Source organism: Siniperca chuatsi, linkage group LG7 (genome assembly GCF_020085105.1).
Source record: "Siniperca chuatsi isolate FFG_IHB_CAS linkage group LG7, ASM2008510v1, whole genome shotgun sequence".
NCBI lineage: Eukaryota > Metazoa > Chordata > Actinopteri > Centrarchiformes > Sinipercidae > Siniperca > Siniperca chuatsi.
This window is the reverse complement of record NC_058048.1, coordinates 28,700,518-28,717,932: the sequence shown is the minus strand read 5'-3', so window position 1 is coordinate 28,717,932 and position 17,415 is coordinate 28,700,518. Positions and strand designations below refer to the sequence as shown.

At 40.4% G+C, this 17,415-nt stretch overlaps 2 protein-coding genes across 3 annotated transcripts in view; one reads left to right on the top strand and one right to left on the bottom strand.

Annotated features, from left to right (window-relative positions):
- Nucleotides 1–127: 127 nt before the first annotated feature.
- eif3k (eukaryotic translation initiation factor 3, subunit K) lies at nt 128–5,925 on the bottom strand. Of its 2 annotated transcripts, none has more exons than XM_044203431.1 (8): nt 5,736–5,925; nt 3,862–3,960; nt 3,247–3,367; nt 2,527–2,604; nt 1,908–1,974; nt 1,631–1,708; nt 1,137–1,262; nt 128–291 (listed from the first exon to the last, which is right to left on the bottom strand). In XM_044203431.1, exons 1-8 carry the CDS (start codon nt 5,795–5,797, stop codon nt 260–262), a joined length of 663 nt encoding a protein of 220 aa, XP_044059366.1. In that variant the 5' UTR covers nt 5,798–5,925; the 3' UTR covers nt 128–259. The 2 variants fall into 2 exon arrangements, with proteins under 2 accessions (XP_044059366.1, XP_044059367.1); XM_044203432.1 differs by having other exon boundaries at nt 2,527–2,601.
- A 3,683-nt stretch (nt 5,926–9,608) lies between these two features.
- Nucleotides 9,609–17,415, top strand: part of LOC122879207 (mitogen-activated protein kinase kinase kinase kinase 5-like) — a 33,854-nt gene continuing 26,047 nt past the window's right edge. The window contains exon 1 of the mRNA XM_044203061.1: nt 9,609–9,998. Coding sequence (XP_044058996.1) covers nt 9,891–9,998 — 108 coding nt within the window. The 5' untranslated portion in view covers nt 9,609–9,890. The remainder of the gene's footprint in view (nt 9,999–17,415) is intronic.

The window sequence follows — 17,415 nt, the reverse complement described above, 5'->3', positions numbered from 1 at the left end:
TCAAATAAGTTCTGGGAAGAACTGGCAAACACATGTTCTAATAAAACTTTCTGGTAATGAAGCAACAGATGTGAAGTTTTCAAGAATGTTAAGAGATCAGCATGAAGAACCAAACGCATCAACAGGCTGTAAATGATAAATTACCTTTATTGAGAAAAGAGTGATTATGAAAACAAATGACCTGGTTGAATCATAATGACTGATGTGTATGTGTGTGTGTGTGTGTGTGTGTGTGTGTGTGTGTGTGTGTGTGTTTGCATCACTGAGATGTTGCCATGATGCTGGATACACCTGTGAAAAGAAAAACAGGAAGAGATGTGTAGAAAGAGAGACAAAAAGGGAGAAAGCAGAGAAAGAATATCAAGATTTAACTTCACTTCCAGTCACTCAACACAGAAACAAGTAATACACACAATGTGAAACATCCTTCTGTGAGACAGACTGACGCCATTAAATCAGGTGTTATGATCTCTTAAATCCACTTCAACTACAAAGCGGAGTGCTTATTTATATAATCCATTATGGTTATAAAATGGCAAAGAAGACTGGAAAACGCCCATCACAGGTTCTGAGAGCCCAAAGTCACATCTTCAAGTTGCTTGTTTTGTTTGACCGAGAGTCGAAAAGCCAAAGATATTCAATTTAAAATGACACGAAAGAAAAAAATACTGATATACTGAAATTAAGAAAACTAAGCTTTAAATAAATAAATAGCAAAGGTCGGAAACAGTCCGTCAGCTGTGTCATTAGCATAAAATAACGTGTGTGCTTCTAAAACATCACATACGAGAGAGGTACGTCACTTTGCCAGCGGTAAAATGAAGGCAGGAGAATAGTAGAAGTGCAGTCCACCTTAAACAAACTCCAAATGCATTTGAACACAAACATGCAAAATGCAAATGAGGTCTGCTCGTTAACTGACGCAGCACACCAGATGGGGGAAGCTTGCAACTTGCAGCATTAACATTAAGACACAAGGAGTCCGTCTGAGAAAGGATCGTCTCAAACAGATTTCAGACACTTGTGGCCCAAAAGCAACAAACTAATTTAATGATAAACTGCAGTAGGACGTTGTACAAAATCTCTAATTATTTCACCCAAAGTAAGTAAGTATCAGTTTAAGCGGCAGCACTCACTCTCAAAATCGATCTTCTCCACGATGTTCTTGGGCTTGACGCTCTCCTCCTGGTTGAAGATAAAGATTTGTCCTTCCTCGTTCTCCGTCCAGCCGTACTTATTCATCCAAACCTTCACCTGCGTGTCTGGACAAACAGAGGGACACAATGGATGCTTCAGTCAGGTTTGCCACGATAAGACAGTCCGTTCATTTGCTTTATTATTAAAATAATATAGAAATATTAGTTAGTGGAGCTTTAAAGTTAAATCAGATCATCTTTTCTAGAGCGGGAATCTGTTGTCTAAGTATGGAGTTCCTATCACTGTTGAGTTACTGTGTTTTCAAGAGTGTGTCACACTCACTGACAAATGCCATCATGAAGTCCAACACACCATCTAACACAGTGATGGGACATGGAGGCATTTTATTGTCTAACCTTAAAACCAGAGTATTAAAGGTTGCTTCGTTGAGTTCTGCAGGTCTGATTTTCTAGACTCGGATCAAAGTTCTTACCCAGCGGGTCTCCCAGCATCTCAGCCAGTAACCGGTGCTCGATGGTCTGGTAGGTGATGCCCACTACGTGGCAGATGACTGAAGAGGAAGATGAATTAAACAGACAATGTTCAAGTCTTCATTTTGTTTAAACACAGACTCGTCTTATTCATTTAATATGCATCTTTTCAGGTTGGGTGTGGTCGTTTCCTCTTGTCTTCTACAGACCGTTCCGTGAAATCAGTAGCTTGCATTTACTGTGTCAACTTAAAGTGGGGAGTCAGAAGATGACACTCACACTTGCGAACTGAGTCCTCGAAACCAGTAATGCCGTCAATGAGCTCTCTGTTCTCCTCAAGACTTGTCTGTCAGGAGGACAAGGAAGATGACATGATTACATGATACCGAGTGAACAAACACTTTCGCAAGTTTGGAAAAGACGAAGACATCAGAACAAAAAGGACAGAAATGTCGCAATAAGAAAATGGGCATGAGTGGCATTTAATGGGGGATTAGTCAGCAATATAATGCATGATACAACAGGTAGCTGTCAGGAACTGGGCCCATAGACACTGTTAGGCTTGTGTAATAATTTGATTTTGTTACATAATAACTTTCCTTTGGTATAAAAAGAGTGATATACGCTTTTTGAATGTGCAGAGGTAAAAATAAATAAATAAATAATGGCTATCAATTGTGTAAATGCATAAACATGCTGTTGTGTGTGTGTTTGGGCTTCTTAATATTGTTTCTGGTGATCCACTTAAAGTCATAACACCGAGTTTCCCCTTAAGATTCATTCAGATTAGCCGACTACCAGATATCTTATAGAAACAATCAAGCGTTCCAGCGTGTTGACATCTGTTGCATGTGTCAACACGCTGGAGTGTGTGTGTGTGTGTGTGTGTGTGTCGTACCCAGAAGCTCTGGAAGTGGCACGTCTCCAGCAGGTTCCCCAGGTAGAGGATCTGTCTGATGGGGCGCTCCTCTTGCTGCGACACTGTAGTCAAGGAAAGGCACCCCCAACCACAAGACACCCCCTGCCCCACCCCACCCCAACCACAAGACACCCCCTGCCCCACCCTGCCCCAATCTATTTGTATTTAAACACAGTTACTCTGGTAACAATTTTGCACTTATATCACACGTACTACACATATTATTTCCCCAAAAACCTGCCATGACTAATTATATATATAATCTTTCAACCACTGTACATATAAGAGCACATAATAAAGACATGTAAGTACACTGTAAGTAAACACATTCTTCTGCATTCCTAATATCATCTTTGAAAAATGCAGATACACTTCTATCAAGGAGTCTCAATGTCAGTAAATAAGGCTCCACTAAACAAATAGATAAAAAACAACAACACAGGACTTGTTTGCCTGGAGCATGACAGAAAGATCAGCCTCTACATGACCAAACACCGCCCGTTCTCTGTAAACCAACACAGGTGACACGTTGAACAGCACACACAGATTTGTCAGAGCTGCACTTCGCAGCACGAAGCAGCTATGACTTTAATGTTCCGTGTCGTACGGGTCAGTGAGACAGTAAAGCTTACAGATATTAGTGAATGGAAGCTGCCAGTCAAATGATATTAGATAGATGAAACAGCACCAAAAGGATACGTGAGTCTGGTCGATCATGCACTTGCAGAGAGTGAAGTCGGTGTGTGGCAGGTTGGTCAGAGCCTTCAGCAGAATCTGTGAAGTCACTTGAGTCTGGAAGTAGGCTGGGTTGAACTGGTACCTGCAGAGATTTCATCATCAGAGCTTTCTTTGCTGAGAACTGCACATCACTTGACACATCTTGTGAAGCAATTTCTTTTTCTGGTCTGAAGTGGAAACTAACGTTAAGAATAAAAACTGTAGTGGAAGAAACTAACAGCAACAGAAAACAGTGGGAAAGCTTTACAATACAGCTAAACACAAACACAGCCCTTTATTGTTAATGCCACTAAAACACACTTATACAAGGTGAAACAACCCACATCTTGTAGATATTAACTCATTGAAAAAGGCGAAGAGAACAAATTATTCCTCCAGACAACAAGATGTCGTAACAAAACGTTCCCACACCATGCTGGCTCCTTTCCCAGTCAACATGTTTTTAAAAGAGACTCGAGGTCATTCTTAAAGTGACTGGCTATTAAACAAACTTTCCAGTGGCCGCTAACATGATTTGCTATTGACTATTGAATGGTGGCTGGTGTCAGGCTCCCACACAGTGATCTTGTAACTTACAGCTTCAGGACAGCCAGGTTGGCCTCCAGGTCATAGGCGTTTTCTTTAGCTTGTGTCTCGACGTAGCGCTCCAGCGTTGCGAGGTTTTCTGGGTTGTATCTAGAGACAAGACAGTTTCCTATGAATCAAGTGTAGATGGCTTCGGTGTTTCTGTGTCACTGCAGGGAAGAAGTTTTCAGCACCTCGTAATCAAGAACATTTGGTTAAATGTTTAGCAAAGCAGTGGCTGTAAAATGTATAAAAATACAAGTTAGGAGTAAATATGCGTGAATGATGTAATCTGGATCACTCTAATTAGAAGAACACGACATAATAAATAATAAAACTAGATACCATATACTCTCTGTAACTTTAACATACAGACGGGGGACAAATTAAAGGAAAAACCTTAAAATAAAAGAGTGGAGAAACATATCAAAAGCAGATGCTTCCGTGCTCCAGGGCTCACTGAACGGTTTTCAGTTTGAAAATGATGTGAATAAAATGCTTCGGCCTTTCCAATCACCAGATCTCAACCCAGTTTCACACCTGTGGAAGATTTTGTACCAAGGTGTAAGACAACGCTCTCCACCATCATCTCCATAAGACCACATGATATGATATAAATTTATCTTCAAATCTATTCAGTGATGTCTGTGTCTGATGCAATATGTCCCTTTGTCATGTCTGGCTGCGTTTGTTTTCTTTCTATCTGCTGCACTCAGGTCTCTGTTGATCTCAATGAGATGACCTGATTAAATAAAGGTTGTATATATAACTGCGGGACTATCTTGTGGAGGAATGGTGTTCATCCCTCCAACAGACCTCCACAGACTTGGCATCGAGCACTGAAGCTGTTCTGGAGGCTCGTGGTGGCCTGACTCCACACTGAGACACTTTCTGTTGGTTTTTCCTTTCATTTGTCACCCATCTGTAGGTCTGCTAGACATGTTGATCCGTTCTTCCACATTCTCACGTTTTTTTTTTTCTGAGACCAAGTGCTCAAAGACACTTTCATGTGTTTTCTGCTTAAATTTCTCTGCAAGACATTTCCCCAGAGTAATAACAACTTGTGTTTTCTCTTTTGTGAGCTCATATTTGTGCCCATAATGTTCCACCTGTATCTTGTTTCAGGACCCATTACTTGGCAATCCTAATAAAACTCTTTCTTAGTGCTTTATTATCAGGTATATGTTAGCAACAGGTACCGACTGGGTGTCACCAATCTTGAGCAGGTAACATCTGTCAACATCTGTAAGTATTGAGCTGTGTGACAGCAGCTGTGAAAGGGAAACTGACACTGAACTAACTTCTATCTTTAAGTTGGTCACTAAATGAAAACAATATCATAGTACAAGTACAAAAGTAATTTTGCAGCAGTCCTGAGTAACATGTTTTCCTGTATGTCTGTAATAACCAGAATTAGCTTGTTCGAGCTAATGTCAGCTTCAATCACCAGCTTTCAACACAACATTTAACGGTGAATAAATGAATGATCTTCTTCTAATCAGAAGATATGGGTCTTTAATGTGGGTAAATATTGTTATGGCATAGAGGCCAGAAAATCTCATTATGTGATCTTAAAATGTTTTAAAAGGGAACATGTTTGCAGTTCACTCGAGCAGACCTAGCTAACGTTAGCTGCTGTTAAAATCTGACAGCTCTTCAGTTTTAATGTTCGTTCACTTTAGACAAATTGATTTTATTAATAGTGTTCACACTGGCATCAGATCGACAAAAACAACTCCTGAACTTGATGAATCGTGCAGAAAGCCTCTGTGAATGGGCTTACCGCCACTGACTTAACTCAGCAAACGTTAGCTTAAATCATTAGCAAATAAGCTATCGTTAGCTTGTTCGCCAGGTTATCAATTCGTTAAGAGCATCATCCATACCTATCGATTCCTCGCAGGAGTTTACCCACGTTCGCCCTCATCTGCTCGAAAGACGACGACATTTGGTCCAAACTTTTATAGCCAACTTTAAGGTGGAAAACCGAATTAAATCCACACGTGGGCCGCAGTCTAGAAAAGGCACCGGGGCGGAGGGAGAAAAGGGTCGGAACGGAAAGAACGACGCACAGGCGGACCGGAAAGAATACGGACCCACACAATTGAGGGACCGCTACGAGGGAGTGCAGAAGCTCGCTAGCACTAGTGCTAGCTCGGCTACCCTCGTCGGTGTCGTAACCCTCGCCTGACCCTCCGTAGCGGTTGACTTTAGTCTATTTTATAATCAACACGATCATTTCATGACCATTTCTTTTACTACTTAATTCTTGATTGCTTCATTTTTGTCACTGTATTTCAAAATATTAATCGGAAGTGGTAGTCAGGTAGCAGGCTACCACTTCCGGAAAATACTTTCATAATACAGGGACAAAACTGAAATCATGAAATCTGAAATAAATGAGAAGTTATCATGAAAAATAAAAATATCAGTATAATTGTTTCATTTTTTTCTCTATAATGTGCACTTTCTTTGTTTGTGTATGTGCATTAGTTGATAAAATGTACTGTGCTGCAGTTACCCATGGTGACCAATAGATGGAAGTAAAACGCATCATTATAAATACATTGAAGGTTTTTATTGGTTTGGTTTTTGTTTTGTTTTTTATGTACATTAATAATGATAATCAGTATGGATGTCTATTATTCACACAGAACAATTTAAAGTTGGTGTTTCTAACTGTACTAAAAAGCAATTTATAAGATTGTTTTGTGATAACTGATTGTGTCATTTTGGTCACTGTATTTCAAAAGTGTTCCCTCAGGTGTCTCCCCAGAAAGTCAAGATAAATCCACCATTGTGAGTCCAAGACAGTGATTAGGGGGTATAAAACAAAATATATAATGTCTTAAAATGATTCTGAATAGCATGATAATATCAAACTGTCAGTTTGTTATATTAAATCATTGTTTAAACCGCACCTCCACTTTTCCTGAGGCAGCTGTACCCCGATAAGATGGTTTCGAGCAACTAAGTTAGGTTAGATATGTTGTAAATAAATTAAAATATCTCCCTTCAGAGAAATGATCACTAATGTCAGCTAGTAGTAGCCAGTGCACTTTCTGTAGGCTGCTAAAGTTAACAGTCTCAAGCTGGTAAGAACACCTATGAAGACCTTCAGCTGCCTGGGTCAATGCTGGAACATCAACCGACCATCCTGACTGGGGCAAAGTGTGAGACACCACAAACCACAACAGATGAGTTTGGTAAGTTTTCACAATTTCACCTTTTAGTTTGTACTTTGAGCCGTATGACATTTCTTCACTTTCCACTTACCTCCATCCGGAGGAGTCAGAGGGCAGGACCAGCTACAGAGCGACAGAGCCCGCGAGGGTCCAGAGTCTTGCTCAGGAGCACTTCAGAAGAAAGCCGCGTGCTGACAGAGGTGGGTGAAACAAAGTCACACACTCGAAGGACGGCTGCCTGAAACCCCGACTGTGAATGCAGTAAAACTATTTCAGTGAGTGCACCTGAAACCATGATGATGAACGTAATATAACATAATAAAATAACACAACGTGACATAACAGAACAACACAGCATCCCCTGGAGAGCTGAAACAATTCATGTGATTCATCGGTTGGTCGATTGGCAACTATTTTGCCAAACGATGAATCATTTGAGTCAAAACTTCACTGGTTCCAGCTTCTCAGATGATTATATTTACTGTTTTTTTAGTCCATTATAATATTAAATTAAATATCTTTGGGTTTTGGACTGCAGATGTCAGCTCGGGCTTTGGGGGAAATTTTGATTGTGGCAATTAATCAAGTAAATAGTTAGCAGATAAATCGATAATGAAATGAAATGTTTTTCAGGCTTCCACTGACTTTTTGGGTCATAGAGCATGTTCAGTAGCATACGTGTTAGAAACTTCCTCTGTCTGAGCCAGCTGACTTCCTGTTGGCTCCCTACACACATAAATGGCCCACACAATGGCACCACACAGCCCAGCGCTGTTCCCGGGAGCTCGGCCACATTCACACCTAAAGACAATTTGCAGTTTCCAGTTCACCTGAGCTGCATGTCTCAGGTCAGCAATGTGGGACGTTTCATGCTTTACCCATTCAGCTGTTCAGGATGTTTGAGGATGGTTTGTGCCCATCTTTATTAATAACCTCACCACTCTTGCTCCCATGGCAGAGTTGAGGTTGAGGCAGTTGTTTGTGGTTAGCTGGCCTGTTTTGTGTCTGTCACATGTGGGCGTTCAGCCTTCAGACAGAGCAGAGGGAAGAGGGATGATAAATGTCAAACGACGAAGATGGTAACACTCATTCAGCTGCTTTGTTGTCCTTTTAATCTTCACGTCGGAGGCTTTTAGATCAGCGGGGTCATCCTAATACATTACACAAAGAGTAGTAAAGTGCTATAAGAGGGTTTGCAACCTGTTTTTGTGTCTCTTCATAAAATGAGACAAGATGAGATAAAACCTCGAACATCCAACAACAGCCAAGCAAAGAAAAAACTCTTTCTTTTTTATTTTATTTTTTTGCTTTAGCTGGGAGCATGTTGGCCTGTCTCTCGGTGCTTTGACCACTTTGCTCTAAAATACCTCAACAACTATTTGATGGATTGCCATTTAATTTTCTTGTCAACATTTTAATTTGTCCAATACTTGATGATTTATGACCAAATTCCTGCGAAAATAATGACATTTCCATCCCATTTCATCTTCTGCTCCATTTCCTTTTCTCAATTTGGATCAAATCTGAATTTCAATACGTCGGACTTTATATGTCTCTTTTTAAACGTCCTGCTGTCTGTGTGCTCTGTTGATGCTGAACTGGTCCATGCTCCTTCTCACTCCTCAGAGAGGAGAGAGAATTAATTGTGTTCATATTGTAGGTGTCTGCAACATTTATCATTCAATTATATTTTTAGGGTGTCTTTTAACATCTGGCCGGGGACAACGGATAAAAATGATGAAACTTGAACATGCTGCAGTGCTGTGAGATGCTACAGATAACTAAGAATGCATTCAGACCATTCACATGCCTGACACCTGTAAGCAAAAATGATTTAAATATAATTCATAATTAATAAAAAAAAAAATTCAGGTCAGATACACAGCTGAGAAAGTGATTTTAACTTGTTAACAGGATGTAACGGGTGCCCCTCATTTATATGTGGAGAAATGCTTCTGAACAGGAAGCTGACAGGGAGCTCCAAGCACCAGTGACTCTTCTTGCAGAGCTGCAACACACACACACACACACACACACACACACACACACACACACACACACACACCCAAATAGACACATTTCAGTAGGCGCGAAGCTAAGACTGAAACTTACGCTGAAAACCCCAAACAGCACAACTGCCATTAATCAGCTACAAGCCACACATATGTTGACACCCATACGTTCTCAAAGTATGAGCACACACACAAACACACAGACAGATTTTTGTATTGCCGTTGTGAGGATTTTAACCTTTAATCCTAATCTTAACTCTAGCCCCATTAGCTCTTCAAAAAGTGACAACTGGCGCGGTTTCTTCATCTCGAAAGATCTTTAAATTGTTTTTGTACATTGATCCTCACAAGCACAGAAACACAAGAACACACACACACACACACTAACAAAAAAATCAAACACACAAATCTGTAACACAGTGACAAAAAGCTGTAACCTCTCTCTGCCTGTCCCTGTCTAGCTCACATGCACACACACCCAACAGGAAACAGAATTGAATTATGCAAATGAGCTGAGAAAAAAGTGCTTGAGAGAGAAGAGAGGAAGGTGTGAGAGATAGAGGGAGGGAGGGACAGAGGTAGGGAGGATCGATAGCAGGCTGAGAAACAGGAAGGTGTGTGTGTGTGTGTGTGTGTTTGTGTGTGTGGCAGCAGCTGAACGACCCACGACAAGTCAGAGAGACAAAGAGACAGCAGCTCGCTTCTTCTGACAGTTTATCAGTTTTGTTGCCTGTAGATGTAGATGCCACTGAGTGTGTGTGTGTGAGAGAGAGAGAGAGAGAGAGAGAGAGAGTGTGTGTGTGTGACATGCCTGAGGAGGAATATTAGTAACATAAACATCAAAATGGATTTCCAGCACAGGGCAGCTCTGGATATCTCCACCAGGAACCCTCAGGATGATTTTGAGATCCTGCTGAGAGTCGGAGGAGGAACCTACGGAGAAGTTTACAAGGTGAGAGCCTTCAGCTGCTTTTCGGCTCCGTCTGCTCTTGCACTGCTGCTGAATGTCACTGCCGAGGTCATCGGAGTTTCACTTCATATTAGAAAGTGATTTGAGTTTGTGACAAATCTAAAAATCTTTGAAAGAAAAGGGCATCTTGAAACCAGAGAAGAGATGGTGTTTTATTTTAAGATCAAATGCAAATTTAAAGCAGAGTAAATTCATTAGTGTGAAAAAGCGGGTTGTTTGGCTCAAGTCAAGCATGTCTCACCTCTCAGTTATCTGTGTCCCTTCACAGTGTAACCTACAACCTGTATGATTAGATATTGGGTTTCTCAGGGCTGAACATATGGTGTTGTGCTCACTGGGAATTTCTTGATGAGTTTGGAAGGAAATGTAGTTGTGATTGATTATAGTTTCATTGGTTGATTGCAATCACAACTTCAGTGCAGACTCCAGCCCTGCTGGAGGAAGTGGTTTTACAAGAAGTGAAAGTATTCTTGTCAATAGCTGATAGCTTTTTGGAGAATTTTACTCTAACTGAAAGAGAAGTTGATCTGAACACTGGATTGAAATCAAACTACTTTTCTTCTCTTCAAGTGATGATTTCATATTTTCATTTATGTAAAAACTATTTTAGGACCTCAAGTTCTAAACAAAACGCAAGCATTTGACAGAGACTTTCTGTAATCTAACTCTGATCTAACTTGACCCTGATTGGGACCGGACCCTTTCACACCTTTTCCCTGGCCTTTGTATGTGAGTTCATGTTTCCTCTTTTATGTTTATCGCAGCTGGGGTTTGTGTTTGTCAAGGTCTCTCTTGAAAAACAGACTTTTAATGATGTAGAAGATTTAAGATTTAAAAGATGATGAGTCAAGTTAACACAGACTGGCTTCAAAACAAGGTCAGTGAGGTCTGAGGTATCTCTTATTTTCTCTACAGACGCACACACACATATGAGTCAGTCAGTTACACTGTGGCCAGATGTTTAGTTAAACAACAGATGATTGTTTCTCTGACTGCAGCACGCTGGTGCCAACATTCATAATACAGCAAAACCTTGATTGCCTTTATGGAGCATTTACAATACAGTGGAGCACAATTCATGGAACAGGACCCATCCCCAGCTTTATATAGTGCTCTGTATTAAACTTAAACTGAAGCCTCTGTCTGTCCATAGTTATAGGCTGCTGTAGAGATCAACAGGTCAGTTCACCCAAATTACAAATTAACATATTGTCCCACTTACTGTCAGCATTATCTGCATGTCTAATCATGCAGATAGTTTTGGTTTTATCTGCTGAGGTTTTGAGGTATCCGCCTCTGAAACTTCTGCCTCCACCCCGACACAAAGTGAATGGAAGTAAATGGAATTTTGTTTGTAGCGTTCAAAATGTAGAAAAAATGCATTTGAAACTCCAGTGCAACAGACACATTTTCTCTGTTACTCACAGAAATTCACGGCCCTCGCTGGCAGCAGTTTTCAGCACAACTATTTCTTCTTGCAGCAGAAGAAATGGAGAACAATCTATCAAAACTTTGGCACATCAAAGCAAAACTTATGCATGTATCAATACTACAAGAGGTAAATGAAAACACCTTTTTTGTAATTTGGGTGAACTAATCCTTTAATAGCATCAAATATGTATTTAGTAATACTAGAAGACTAGTAGGCGCTCATGAGCAGGAAGCAAAGAGCGAATCTCAAATCAGCTTTTATAAACCTGTCATCAGAAATCCACAGGATCTGATGTTTAACATACGATTTCTACAAAATATTGCATTCCAAGTTTCTTTTATCTCATTTCACCTCACACAGTATGAAGATTGTGTGCAAGAAAGAAACTCAACATGTAAATGGTGGTGCCTCCCCAGCTGCCCTGCGGAAAACACTTAAACCAGTTAAACGAACGTTGCGAACGTCTCGCAGCACCCGGAGTTGCTGCACAGAAAAACGTGTTGAACAAAAATTCAGCTTGTGTCATAGTAACAGTAAGGTGTTGATTATAACCGGGCTTCACAACCATTTCGGGCCCCTGACTGTTTTTAGGGCCCGAAATGATCAAGACCTCAGCAGCGAGGAGTTGGGGTCTATAGTCCAGAGCATAAAGGGAGCTGCATTTGGATTATATTCAGAATGATGATATGTTTTAAATGTATTTAATATAATAAATATTTATCAAAGAAGTAATGCTGTGTCAGTTATAGAAATGTCTTGCCACTGTTGGCTTATCATGCAACTCCACAGAAACTAGAGAAGTCTCCACCTACACAAATCTATTCTGGTACATTATCATTATAATCATAAGTGTGTGGGGTCAGATGTAAAAAAAATAATAATTTAGTTGCTGGTCTGAATTTGGTGTTAGTTTGTGCCTTTATGTTTATTTAAAGTAAACTGAACATGTGGCCACTCGTGTAGGTGAACAGTATTCTTAGGATTCTCTGGTACTTTCCACAAAGCCAGTCACACCTGAAACAATCATGTATGGAAAAGTGAAGTAAGATGTTACAATCATAGCTCACATCAGAGATAAAATCATCAGTGTTTCCCTCCTTTTAACTGTGGATGATTCTGCTCTGCTCTCCTCTACTTAGTCACTGACCAGCAGAGATCCATTCACACAGCAGTAAAGACGTGAAAACGGACTCATTTATGGGAATTTAAACCTGAGCCTGCCAGCGCTCATTTCATAGAGTGAAAGGTTCATTTGACCCTTTCAGTTAATAAAGAGAGCCTTCGTCCACCTGCACCTGAATGCTGAGATGTTATGTTTGTGTCTTATCTCTTAAAGAAGACGTTTATATGCAACTAATTTGCTTTAAGGGTTTGAGTTCACTGGCAACACTTAGTGCCAATACAAGCAGTTTACTGTGACAGACTGTGGAGGTCAGGGTGGATGGATGGACTCGCTTCTCATCTCATACTTCAAGCCAGTGTCGACTTTTTCAGACGTCACACTTATTCATCTTTCCTCAACCGTAACCAAGTGCTTTTACTCGCCCAGACAGAAACATCCATATTTTAATGATCCTTTAGGACTGGATGTTGTAGGAGAAACAGATGAACATACTACATAAGGTTAATCATTGTGTGCTGTGTTGTACTATGTTACACTAACCAACAGTAGTTTAACACACCCTCTGTCAACCATATTGGAGGTCTTGACCTCTTTACTAACAGTGGCTGAGAACAGTTGCAGACAGTGAAGACATGACTAATATCTGATTGTTTTTGTGGTTTGTTGTCAGCTGTTATCCAGTTACTTTAGTTACTTCAGTTACTTCCAGTTAAGTACCATAATACTGTGAAGGCAAAGGACAGTTTTTAGTGCTCAGGTTTTACACAGTTTTACTGGCGGCCGGCTACATGATGATGGCCGAGATGCCACGATACGCATACAGACAATGGCGCTGTCATGGTACAAAAAATGCCCCATGGTAGAGCAGTGTAACAGTCAGCAGAGCACTGTGTCTTCACAGGTAGTGTATGGTGTGTGGTCTTTGTAAATGGCACATGGTGACACTGTATTTAAGTAATACTAGAGACTGAATATTGTCGTCTTGTGAATCTTTGATATTCCTCAGTCTGGTGCGTTCGTGGACCATTTGAGACATGAAGCAAAATGCAACACGTATGTCTTTTCTTTTAATGTTTAGTTTTTTAATTTCACTTAACATTATTTAAAATCACGAATCCAGATTTGAAGCAGTTTTACGATTTATAGTGTAAAATCTCCCACCGTCTGTTTGACTGAGTACTTTGATAGTGGTTACATTTAACAGGAAACCATCCTGGTTCTGACATTTAATATCACTAAAAGCTCAAGATATCAGCTAGCACAACGCTTCAGTTTATGACAGAACACCTAAAAAACTGATGAATTCCCATCAACCTTAGCTCTACTGAGTCTAATCCTAATATCATGCTGACATACTAATAATACTTACGTTAACGTGCTAACATGGCTATAGGCTTTTAGTCTCATTCAGTGGATAATACTGAGGTTCAGGTGTCTGTCTCGTAGACTGGTTGGTATTTGTTTATGATAATTTGAGTAATAATATTTGATTTATTCTCTACTTTGCTTCAGTGCTTGAAATCTGCAAGGATTAGCCTGCAGGTTATTGCTGTATATGAATCTGCTGGAATCATGTGATTTCAATAACTAGCAGGTATAGATTATCATATCAGAGACACAAATAAGACTCTCTGGAAGAAACCCACAGTAACTGTAGGTCAATACTTTTCCCTTTTTCTCTACTGTCCCTCCATGAACTCACCAGATAGACAATTCAAAATGGAATGAGCTTAATTTAAGAAATATTAAATATGAACATTTTTATAGTAGCTTCGGGGATCAGTTTGGGCTTCTAATTCACCTTGGAGGGGCAGTTTGCAGCCCATCTGTGGATATTTTGACAACTTGGGGGAATATCAGGCTTTACAGAGTCAAGCTGTCATGTAACATGCTAATCTCTGCTGTGCTCAAACAAAAATACATTAAACGGTAAATGTACCTGATGCAAAGCAGGTTAGCTGCAGAGTGAGCACACTTCCTCTAACCAGGTCAGTAGAACCGGCTGTTCTTCTTTTACAGCGAGAGAGAGAGAGATTTGCATAGTTGTCCTTCCTTCACATATGGACACACACACACACACACCCACATACAGATACTAGCCCACCCACCCACACACACACACACACACACACGCATGTGCACTCAAGTTTTTGGTTACGTGTTGCTACTCACACTATAGCGGAGGTCAGTCTTGCAAATGCAGCACTTTAGCACCAAGTAGAAAGTAGGCCTGATATGTGTGTGTGCGTGTGTGTGTGTGTGTGTGTGTGTGTGATGACCATGATAGAGATCAGACATTTATACCAAAATGTCTATTTCTAATGGTGCAGCAGCTGTTTAAGTCTTAAATTGTAGAAGGAGGGAGGGTCAGAGGAATCAGGAAGAGGGGTGAGCACCGACATCAACAGTCAGAGAGAAGGATGTGGCGACTTCACTGGATGAGTCAGATTTGTGTAGTTCAACTGGCTGCATTTTTGTTTTCTTCTGTGTGTCTGGATTCTGGTGCTATGGTGGTTATCACTGCCCATGTTAACTACTCAGGTTTAGTTCTGAAAAATGCAACGTAAACTGCGAGAAGCTGTTTTTCCCATAACAGAGCTACTATATAAAGTGTCTAGATCAACGAATGCAAAAACTTTCATGAATTAAATATTAACGAATCGCCAGTGTGTCATATCAACCAGCAAGACAGAGTAGCAAACCAGATACTTCAAGTAAGATAGTGTGAAAGAAGAATCATCATAGCAGACATGGTGGCATGCACCTAAATTACATTTCTGCCTGCTGAGGCATCACACTCGTCTCCTTCAACCTGCCTCTTCTTTAACTGTCTGCCATTGTGCTGGAAATAGTTGCTGGTTTTACTCGTTGGACAACAACACACAGCAAAAAGTGGATGTGCAGTAAGCGACAGCTGCACATCAAAGTATTTTTTCCTGTGTCAAGTTGAGTCCAGTTTTTTCATTTGTCAGCCAAGCAATTAACAATGTGAATACACACGAAATACTTCCAAAATAAATCCATATGCCCACATGCATATAAATAATAATAATAATAATAAATTAATGATCTAAATGATAAAATCATCAAGAACACAAATTGAAATAAAACTGTGCAACTTATGAATGGGCAGTGTGCACAGTAGTCAAATGTGTACACATCACTGATCGACTCACTGCAGCTGGATGGCACTATCATGTTCCTGAGTCTGCAGCCATGCTAGCAGCTCTGCCAAGCTGTAATTAGACACAGCGGTGCTTTGAGCTAGCAACATGCTTACACAATTTGGTCATAAACCAAATGACTGGACAATTTTGACCTAATGATGGCGCTACATGTAACGTGAAGGGATCACCAAAGTTAGCACAATTCAGATGAAAAAGGGTTCTCTGCGCTTCTTCCAGCAGTACGCAGCTGAATCAGGTGCTTCTCAGGTGAAAAAAGGGGCTGGAGCACACTGATTCATTTGCAGCCTTGCAAACAGAATGATTACAGTAGTTATTACAATTTATTCTGAGGGGAGTCCATTTACCATTTACAACCCTATGATCCTAAACGCATCACTGTAGTCACGTGATTTTAGGTTTCTTTCAGCACCACATGTGTAGTTTCAGAAACACATGGCAGTCAAACACGAACTGACTTCTGAGAACTTTCTGATGGCTATCCACCAATTGCTTTATGTTTTTATAGGTTTTTATATCAACAGGTTTTGACAGGTTTAGATAGGTTTTATTATCTTACCTCTCACTGCACTAAATTTATATTCTCACCTTTGTTGGATTCCCCACATATATATCAGGGATTGCAAAATGTCATAACCCACAGAAGCCATGTGTCCTCCAAATTACGCACAGTAGCATCTTCTCTAAGACGAAAACATCTACTAAATGTCAAATGTGTAGTGCAAGATGAATCTTACTTCCCCTGATGCAACCCTGCCGGTTAATATAAACACAAACATTCAGCGTAGTTTTTGCAGAGATATGATCTGGTGTGCTGGTTTTTACATTAGGACGTCACTTCCTCTGTGTGTTTCTGGTCATACTGGCTCACAGTCAAGTGATCAAATATGTCACTTTTCAGACGTCTTGGAATTCAACAAGTCTTGTCAGTTGTAACTTTTTTTACTCTTTTTGATTTTGTTTTGCTCACTAGTTGTTGACTCACCCTCCCATCTATACATTTTAAATGTCTGCTTTTATTCATGTTTGATGATTGATGTTTCCTTCACAGCCGTACACACCGATGAAGAGTTCTTTGGAGCAGGGCTTGATTTGCTCTGGATTGGGAATTGGCTCAGACATTACTAAGCTGACTGCAACTCTGCATCTAATCATGTCAGGATCTTCCTCCTCTTACAGTAAAAGCCTGGCTCTCCTTATCAGATGCAGCTTGTGCTACTAAGCTGCAGTTGGGGTTGCTGTTCAACATGGTGCAACTCTAGTTTCAGACCTGTAGCCTCACAGAAGCTGTGTGCTGCACCTGGTGTGCGTGTGCAACCTCAGACGCAAAATGAAGAAGTGAGATAAATGAGCAGCGGACTACATACAGAAGCTGCCTGCAGATTTGAGTTAACTGTGTCAAGTTTCTGCTGAAACAGTATGGCTGTGTGTGTGTGTGTGTGTGTGTGTGTGTGTGTGTGTGTGTGTGTGTGTGTGTGTGTGTGTACACATTTGTGTTTTACAATGAAATGTGCTTGAATTTTGTATGACCTTGATTTATTATTAACTCAAAAAAGAGGAATAGAAATAATTTATAATGCTAAGAACATCAAACAAATTGCAGCCACCAGCCCATAATTTGTGTGTGTGTGTGTGTGTGTGTGTGTGTGTGTGTGTGTG